We start from the raw sequence: 10,086 nt of genomic DNA on the forward strand, positions 1-10,086 counted from the left end.
GATGACCCCTTGACTAAGTAGGAAGGTAGCATGAGTTTAATAGACCGTATATCTAATCAGTATGGACCATAGGAAATAAACTAAAACAACACTTTAAACTGCATATTTATTTTATAGTGCAGAACATGTTACCTTGCTTTGCGCCAGAAACGTGTCAGCTAAATGTTATGTTGACATCAAAGTCTTATCAAACTATAACAGAGGGCAGGACAATCGCGCGGGGGTATCTCTTCTTTCATATATTAATGGATGAGTTCGTTTGGCATCGCCCTGTGTCCCGGTTGGGTGGGGTTTATATATTTTAGATCATGCCATTGTCTATTGTTCGCAAAACGGAATCTCCACCGCCAGGGCACCGGTCCATGCAAAACGAAATGCACTCAATACTAATTTCTACGTGCAACGTTATGCTGCCATAAACACTCCCCTTTTTTCCCCTCAAGTCATTTACCCTACAAAACCTGCCCAACCATTCCTCCACTCTCATATCAGCTGAAATAATTTATAGAAAGCCCGGATCCTTGTGGATACCTTGGACGAATAAAGTCTGCGGGATGGGTTTGTCCAATCTTCATGCTTTTTCACTCATTTTCGTAGCTTTTAGGAAATCTGTCAAAACACGTTGAAATGGGTAATGACGAAGTTAATGATTGAACGTGGACTAGGACATAATGCTAACCACCTCCATAGTGTCAACTTTTCATTAGTAATTTAACTTAGAGCTGAATGTGTTATTGTGTTTTATAAATGCATATTTGAGTAAGACAACTAATGAAATTTGTCCAAAACGAAAATAAGTGTGAGTAATTGCGCACGTCCGTGCGGCATTTCTTGTTGAAAATGTGTGAATCCGAATTCCATTGCTGAGTAGTCAGTTTAACCGACAATTACGTATACAAATGTGTTTACATATTGGCACTCGTGCATTGCCTTTAGAAATGCAAAATGACTGGAAGAAATGGAAGTTACAGCGACGTCTCAATTAGATTTAATCATGTAATGTTTCCCTTAAGCTGCTTGCTATGTTTTACTATAGGATACTTTGTCTTTCTCACACCATTTTGAATTAATAAAGTAAAAAGTGTTTTCAGCATGGACCTAAACACCTGGTCACACAATTGCATAGGTTTGGTGGTTTAAATCAGTGGTTCCTAGTACCCCTGGTTGGGAAACACTGGTCTAAATGATGTCGCCACCAGACTGCCTGCTTCACATTGCGTAAGTAGCTGTTTATTCTCGTGTGCAGTGACGGGAAATTGTGGGGGTTAGAGTTTAGTGTGAAAGGTTTCTCGTTCTTGTGCTTGTTGCCTTGTTCATCTTAAATGATCCACTTTATCATGATGCTTCAGCAGAACCACAAACAACCTTCTATGCATTATTACATTTTAATTTCTACAATTAAATGAAAATGTCCTTTTGACAGTTAGACTAGCCTATTTTCATAACAGAGAATTTGGTAGATCCATCAATGATGCAAGAGGCTCATCCACGTTTCTTTGGACCTGCAACAGTCAAACCCATTAAATGAACGGAAGCTGAACTTGTGGGCTTGTGTATCTTAGAAGGAATTGTGTTGGGAAATGTTGGACTGGAGACTAGTTTCCTGGAAGATTGCTTGATATCTGACATCTGCTGTGGTTTCCCCATGTTTTTTTCTTCACTATTGTTTCTCAGCTGCAACAATGGTTTAGGCCAAAACCATTGTTTGTCATGTGTAAGGAAAAAGGCACAGCTTTGATCATGACAAAAGCAATGGTTTATTCCAAGTAAAGGCAGCACTAAATTATGGCAGGATTTGGTACAATGCCAAAGACAACCAGCACTCTGGATCAGCAGAGTCCTAAGTTCCACAGATATACATAGATATGTCATTATCTCACTTTTTTAGATTAACTAACTTCTTAGTAATGACTCGGGACGTCGGTTTTGATACGAAAGCTTATTTTAGTAAGAATACTTGTTTACGTTACATTTAACAACAATTGTTTTGGTACAGAGCAATGCAGGTAAGATGCTATCGGAAAGTCAGCCACAATCCACTGCACCTGCACAAAATTGGCGCGTTCTCTCTCATTCCTCTCGCAAAGCATTCGGGACTTGCAGTCAAAAAGCGTAATTCAACACAACCCAATACAATTACATATGCAAATAAATCTAAAGAAATATTTTTAGATACAGCTCAAATAATAAACTTAAACATTAACTCTGTAACACATTAAAGTTACAACACACTTTGCTTTAGCAACAGTAGCCTTACCATTCATGCTAATGAAGCTTATCTGAAATCTATACAGTCTCTGAACCATTGTTGTCTAGACCCAGTCACCATAAGAGTTTAGGACCCTGAGATGGGCTTTAACCACTGTTCTGTACTCGGCAAACTGGATGCAGTATATCACAGTGCCATCCGTTTTGTTACTAAAGCACCTTATACCACCCACCGCTGCGACCTGTATGCTCTAGTCGGCTGGCCCTCGCTACATATTTGTCGCCAGACCCACTGGCTCCAGGTCATCTACAAGTCCATGCTAGGTAAAGCTCTACCTGATCTCAGTTCACTGGTCACGATGGCAACACCCACCCGTAGCACGCGCTCCAGCAGGTGTATCTCACTGATCATCCCTAAAGCCAACACCTCATTTGGCCGCCTTTCGTTCCAGTTCTCTGCTGCCTGTGACTGGAACGAATTGCAAAAATCGCTGAAGTTGGAGACTTATCTCCCTCACCAACTTCAAACATCTGCTATCTGAGCAGCTAACCGATCGCTGCAGCTGTACATAGTCTATGGGTAAATAGCCCATCCAATTTACCTACCTCATCCCCATACTGTTTATTTACTTTTCTGCTCTTTTGCACACCAGTATCTCTACCTTTACATGACCATCTGATCATTTATCACTCCAGTGTTAATCTGCAAAATTGTAATTATTCACCTACCTCCTCATGCCTTTTGCACACAATGTATATAGACTTTTTTTTTCCCTCACCTTTTTTTTCCTACTATGTTATTGACTTGTTAATTGTTTACTCCATGTGTAACTCTGTTGTCTGTTCACACTGCTATGCTTTATCTTGGCCAGGTCGCAGTTAAATAACGACACACACAATTGGCCTAAAATAGTTAACACTTTATCTGTACATATCTGTATGACCTTGATATATAATGTTATGATTCTGATGTACAGTGCCTTGCGAAAGTATTCGGCCCCCTTGAACTTTGCGACCTTTTACCACATTTCAGGCTTCAAACATAAAGATATAAAACTGTATTTTTTTGTGAAGAATCAACAAGTGGGACACAATCATGAAGTGGAACGACATTTATTGGATATTTCAAACTTTTGTAACAAATCAAAAACTGAAAAATTGGGCGTGCAAAATTATTCAGCCCCCTTTACTTTCAGTGCAGCAAACTCTCTCCAGAAGTTCAGTGAGGATCTCTGAATGATCCAATGTTGACCTAAATGGCTAATGATAAATACAATCCACCTGTGTGTAATCAAGTCTCCGTATAAATGCACCTGCACTGTGATAGTCTCAGAGGTCCGTTTAAAAGCGCAGAGAGCATCATGAAGAACAAGGAACACACCAGGCAGGTCCGAGATACTGTTGTGAAGAAGTTTAAAGCCGGATTTGGATACAAAAAGATTTCCCAAGCTTTAAACATCCCAAGGAGCACTGTGCAAGCGATAATATTGAAATGGAAGGAGTATCAGACCACTGCAAATCTACCAAGACCTGGCCGTCCCTCTAAACTTGCAGCTCATACCAGGAGAAGACTGATCAGAGATGCAGCCAAGAGGCCCATGATCACTCGATGAACTGCAGAGATCTACAGCTGAGGTGGAAGACTCTGTCCATAGGACAACAATCAGTCGTATATTGCACAAATCTGGCCTTTATGGAAGAGTGGCAAGAAGAAAGCCATTTCTTAAAGATATCCATAAAAAGTGTCGTTTAAAGTTTGCCACAAGCCACCTGGGAGACACACCAAACATGTGGAAGAAGGTGCTCTGGTCAGATGAAACCAAAATTGAACTTTTTGTTAATGCAAAACGTTATGTTTGGCGTAAAAGCAACACAGCTCATCACCCTGAACACACCATCCCCACTGTCAAACATGGTGGTGGCAGCATCATGGTTTGGGCCTGCTTTTCTTCAGCAGGGACAGGGAAGATGGTTAAAATTGATGGGAAGATGGATGGAGCCAAATACAGGACCATTCTGGAAAACCTGATGGAGTCTGCAAAAAACCTGGGACGGAGATTTGTCTTCCAACAAGACAATGATCCAAAACATAAAGCAAAATCTACAATGGAATGGTTCAAAAATAAACATATCCAGGTGTTAGAATGGCCAAGTCAAAGTCCAGACCTGAATCCAATCGAGAATCTGTGGAAAGAACTGAAAAGTGCTGTTCACAAATGCTCTCCATCCAACCTCACTGAGCTCGAGCTGTTTTGCAAGGAGGAATGGGAAAAAATGTCAGTCTCTCGATGTGCAAAACTGATAGACATACCCCAAGCGACTTACAGCTGTAGTCACAGCAAAAGGTGGCGCTACAAAGTATTAACTTAAGGGGGCTGAATAATTTTGCACGCCCAATTTTTCAGTTTTTGATTTGTTAAAGTTTGAAATATCCAATAAATGTCGTTCCACTTCATGATTGTGTCCCACTTGTTGTTGATTCTTCACAAAAAAATACAGTTTTATATCTTCATGTTTGAAGCCTGAAATGTGGCAAAAGGTCGCAAAGTTCAAGGGGGCCGAATACTTTCGCAAGGCACTGTATTAATGAACAGAATCTGCACACTGATATACTCAACAGTGCTCTGTTTATTTATTTTGACCCTAGGGTCAAACATTGGCTGGGTAAATAAACAGTGCATTTTTGGGTCCATGTTGTGCAGATTTGATTTGTTCTCTAACATTCACAATCATAACATTGCATTAGATTTTTACAGTAAAAGTGCATTTATCTAAGATTCTGATGGCTGCCAGTAACAGCATCCTTGGGAAAGGAAGACAAAGTGGACAAATGAATGTCTCCTTTCACACACACATTCTGCAACAGTTTTACAACAAAAAAAGTATGAAAAGTGTGTCTACATGACTTACCTGTGATGAAACTTCTAGGTCATTTTAAACACATGCCCAACAACTGTATGACGAATGCATATGACTTATAGGTGTGACAGTTCTGTGGTTACCTGCCATAGATGTTCAGCAGTAATAGTAAACACAGAGATTGCTGTGTGTGGTAGTAAAGTTATTTTGAGCTCTCTATGAAAAAGACAGTTGCTGTTTTTTTTTTTTTTTTTAAGCAACTAAATGCACAGGCTGTGGACCTGGCTACAAAAGCCCACTGGATGCCATGAAGGGTGAGTGTCATTTTCTGGGAAAGACAAGCTTAGCTCACCCCATGTGTTTTAGGAGGGATTGACATTAAGGTCTACAGGGCACTTGCCCATTGGACAAGTTGGGACTATTAGTTTAAAAACTATTTTTAATGGTTCCTTGAGTTTGTCAGTTGCATGAAAAATATTTACATAAACAAATGCCATAAATTGTCTGTATTTTACTGAAACATTGGGAGGAACCAGACATCAGTTGTAGGCTACTGGAATTCTTTGTGGTTTGATTATTTTCCTTGTTCTTGTGGTCAAGGAAGAGTGAATGACAGTAGTGCCTCCTGAAATGGGGCTCTTGTTTTTGAAGGTCCACGTGAGGAGATTGTGTACCTGCCCTGCATTTATCGCAACACTGGAATCCAAAAACCAGACTACCTTGCCACTGTCGACGTGGACCCCAAGTCTCCTACTTATTGTCAGGTACTGCTGATCTACATCAAACAACCACTGCCTTGCTTTTGATTTCACACCTGTCTTCATTAGTCACAGTGGTCGGTAGTTTAAATACTGAAGAGATGACAGTATTATACATGACCTTTGACCTTGTGGATTAAAGAGTGACCTGGTAATGTCTGCGCCTACAGGTCATCCACAGACTGCCCATGCCCAACCTGAATGACGAGCTACACCACTCTGGTTGGAACGCCTGCAGCAGCTGTTTTGGCGACTCATCCAAGAAGCGCAACCGACTTATCCTGCCCTCGCTCATCTCCTCCCGGGTCTACATAGTGGACACGGGGACAGACCCCCGCGCTCCACAGATGCACAAGGTAAAGGGTCACCCTTCTACAGCAGTGATACTATAGTACTCAGTGACCATGTTGCACAGCTGTTATGCAACAGACACATAAAATCCAGTCAACACCACAGTTGGACACAACAAATCCAGTCAACACCACACAATGTCATACAAGGAGCTCCAGCACACAACAAATCAAAAACAGACAATTGAATGTACAGATTTGGTCAAGCCTCCTACCCATCTCTCACCAACAGCCCAATATGCATCATTTGTTTTGTAAAGGAAAGTGTCCTTCCCATGCAGGTCGTAATGTGATTTAAACCAAAGGATTGCTTCCTCACAGATTGTGGAGCCCACAGATATCTTCTGGAAGACGGGCCTGGCCAACCCCCACACCACACACTGCCTGGGCAGTGGCCAGATTATGATCAGCAGCATAGGAGATCCATCTGGCAATGGAAAAGGTAGGAGGAGACAACACGCTGCAGTAGGGGGACAGACGGCGTGTTCTGGGGCTGTCCTCAGCCTCATACAATGTATGTGACCTTGAAACACTTTACTTTGTATCATAAGGATAGGGATGAATAAAACACGCCTATATTTAAGCAATAAGGCCCGAGGGGGTGTGGTATATGGCCAATATAACACTGCTAAGGGCTATTTGTAGTCATGACGCAACTTGGAGTGCCTGGATACAGCCCTTAGCCGTGGTATATTGGCCATATACCAAAAACCCCATAGGTGCCAAATTGCTATTATAAACCGGTTACATACGTAATTAAAACCATACAAATAAATGGTTTGTTATACCCGTGGTATACGGTCTGATATACCATAGCTTTCAGCCAGTCAGCATTTAGGGATAGAACCACCCAGTTTATAATAAGAGACTAAGGCTCTACAATCCACAATGATAAAGAATAGTGGGCGGGGCAAGGGAGAGTCATTTAGGCAAGTTAATATTCATTTGGATTAGATGACTGATGCAGGATGTGTTTCTCTCAGGTGGCTTTATCTTGCTGGATGGTAAAACGTTCGAGGTGGTTGGTAACTGGGAGCTGCCTGGTGAGGCGGCACCTTTTGGTTATGACTTCTGGTACCAGCCCCGACACAACGTCATGATGAGCACCGAATGGGGAGCGCCCAAAGCCCTCGCCTACGGTTTCAGCCTGGAACATGTCAAAGAAGGTGTGTAAATAGAGGTGATACATGTGTTTTGTATTATACTTGTTGAGTAGAGAGAAATGTTTCAATGCTGCTGTTCTGTCTGCAGGTCTCTATGGATCGAAGATCCACGTGTGGGACTGGACCACTCACAAGCGGCTACAGTCCCTGGACCTGGGGGAGGAGGGCGCCATTCCTCTGGAGATCCGCTTCCTCCATGATCCCGCCGCCACGGAGGGCTACGTCGGCTGTGCACTCCAAGGAACAGTCTTCCGTTTCTACAGGACACCAGTGAGCAAAACATTCATGCATAGGAAAAAATAGAATAACATGTCTGATCTCTCTTGCTTTTGTTTTTGGCTGAGTGTCTTACAAAATGGTACTGTCTCAACAGAAAGGAGAATGGGCTGCTGAGAAGGTTATCCACGTCCCCAGTAAGAAAGTGGAGGGATGGGCTTTGCCAGTGATGCCAAGTGAGTGTGTGTGTGTGTCTGGGAAAATGTTGATGGGAGAGTACTGCAGATTAGGGATACATTTAACACTTCCAGTACATATTGAAGATTTGGAATTGGGTGTAGCTACCCGTTCCATAATCAAATGGAAATGCCAAATGAAATGGGTTTTCCTGAATTTGATGTGTGATCTGTTTGTCTCAGGTCTGATCACAGATATTCTGATCTCCCTGGACGACCGCTTCCTATACTTCAGTAACTGGCTGCATGGAGACATAAGACAGTATGACATCACAAACAGGAGGAACCCACGTCTGGCTGGCCAGGTGACTTCACAAGTTTACAACATGGCTGATTATTTTAAACCCACCAAAAATGTTTCATCTTACAGGCAATGGTCTTGGACAGAGGTATTAAACCTGACAAGTGCATATGTTTTTTTATGTGGATACTTAAATGAATCACCTTCATCAGTCTGCCTATGTGATGCGTACCTGTGTACGGTCGGCAGGGTAGCCTAGTGGTTAGAGCGTTGGACTAGTAACCGGAAGGTTGCAAGTTCAAACCCCCGAGCTGACAAATCTGTCGTTCTGCCCCTGAACAGGCAGTTAACCCACTGTTGGCCGTCATTGAAAATAAGAATTTGTTCTTAACTGACTTGCCTAGTTAAATAAAGGTAAAATAAAAAAAAACAAGTGGCCTCCTACATTTTCATGTTGGTCATCTAGCAGACGCTCTTATCCAGAGCGACTTACTCAGTTCATTCAACTTAAGGTAGCTAGGTAGGACAGTCTCCTGAAATTATTAGTTGTCCACTGACTGTGTTCACATCTCCCTGTGTATTCAGCTCTTCTTGGGAGGGAGCATCCTAAACGATGGCCCTGTCAAAGTACTGGAGGACCCAGAGAATCAGAGCCAACCACCCCCACGCACAATCAAGGTGTGTAAGAATAACAATCTATGCCCAAACTCACTTCACACACACACTAGCAGAATGTCTGCAGTAGGTCAAAAGTAGGTGTTTAGGTTGTGTTTGTAAGGTGCAGACAACAACTTGTGTGTACATGTGATCCACACCAGGGGAAGAGGATCCCAGGGAGCCCCCAGATGTTGCAGCTCAGTCTGGATGGGAAGAGACTGTACGTCACCACCTCTCTCTACAGTGGCTGGGACAAGCAGTTCTACCCGGAAATGATCAAGTGAGGACCTGTTCACCGGTCTTAGATTTTTCTATTACTCAGTGGTGTAAAGTACTTAAGTAAAAATACTTTAAAGTACTACTTAAGTAGATAGTCTTATGATACTTAAGTATATTTAAAATCAAATACTTTTACTCAAGTATTTTTCTGGGTGACTTTTTTTTATGAAGCTATCTTTTTACTCAAGTATTACAATTTCCCACCACTTTACATACTTGTGGTCAATGCACACATGTCAGGAACAGGTTTGTTGTAAGCTATCAAAACGTGGATTTGTATGCTATCGCTCTTATAAGTGTTATTCAATATCATGGGCTGCTTCAATAAGATGTTTTGAACACCAATAGCTAGAAACACTATCAAATAGAATACTTGACTCTATTTCTTATTTTCCCTTGTCTGTTTCTCTCTTTGCCTTAGGGAGGGTTCTGTTATGATGCAGATTGACGTGAACACAGCCAATGGTGGCCTCAAGGTGAATGAGAACTTCCTGGTCGACTTTGGGAAAGAGCCCAATGGCCCGGCCTTGGCCCACGAGCTACGATACCCTGGGGGAGACTGCACCTCTGACATCTGGCTGTAAAGTTACGCAGGAGGCCCTAGTTTTCCCCCTCTCATTCCCATCATACTTTACATAGACTTCATGTAACTCATATTAGTTGGGAACGGGTGGGGAAGGAGGCATACCCTCGAGCCTCATGCCCGATAATGCTGCCTATTCATTCTCATGCCCGATAATGGTGCCTATTCATTCCATGCTGCTTTGCTTTAAATGCATAATTGTGCCTTAAGTCATTATCTCATCTATGAACCAAATGTTCTTTGTTACTTCCAATGCCAGTGGTGAAACTGAGGTTTTAAAAAAATAAACAAATTCTAACATATGGAATTCATAGAGTAACATCTGATGGCGACGTACTGTTTTTTAAGAATATGAAGACGTTCTCATTTTTCATCATTCCTTAATGGCCTGAGTGTGTGTGTGTGTTCAGCAGGGTTGAATGAATCTGTATGTCTGGATTGTTTACTCTTTAATTTAATAGTAAACTAGATGGGTGTAGTGAAACATGTTTTACAGGGTTAGCCATAGTAGTACAGTGCCCCTATAGTAAGTTAGG

General features: G+C 42.0%; 1 protein-coding gene across 2 annotated transcripts; it reads left to right on the top strand.

Moving 5' to 3' along the window:
* The first annotated feature begins 395 nt into the window (after positions 1-395).
* Positions 396-9,869, top strand: LOC110517609 (methanethiol oxidase). Of its 2 annotated transcripts, XM_090188996.1 has the most exons (13): positions 429-558; positions 1,127-1,218; positions 5,325-5,381; positions 5,719-5,831; positions 5,996-6,181; positions 6,497-6,617; positions 7,159-7,341; positions 7,427-7,608; positions 7,712-7,790; positions 7,974-8,095; positions 8,617-8,709; positions 8,850-8,968; positions 9,389-9,869. In XM_090188996.1, the coding sequence occupies exons 3-13, from the start codon at positions 5,375-5,377 to the stop codon at positions 9,549-9,551; spliced, it is 1,368 nt and encodes a 455-aa protein (XP_090045122.1). In that variant the 5' UTR covers positions 429-558; positions 1,127-1,218; positions 5,325-5,374; the 3' UTR covers positions 9,552-9,869. The 2 variants fall into 2 exon arrangements, with proteins under 2 accessions (XP_036794390.1, XP_090045122.1); XM_036938495.2 differs by lacking the exon at positions 1,127-1,218 and having other exon boundaries at positions 396-558.
* Positions 9,870-10,086: the final 217 nt, after the last annotated feature.

The sequence above is a fragment of the Oncorhynchus mykiss genome, chromosome 2, assembly GCF_057628025.1.
Source record: "Oncorhynchus mykiss isolate SJ-2025 chromosome 2, ASM5762802v1, whole genome shotgun sequence".
Classification (NCBI taxonomy): domain Eukaryota; kingdom Metazoa; phylum Chordata; class Actinopteri; order Salmoniformes; family Salmonidae; genus Oncorhynchus; species Oncorhynchus mykiss.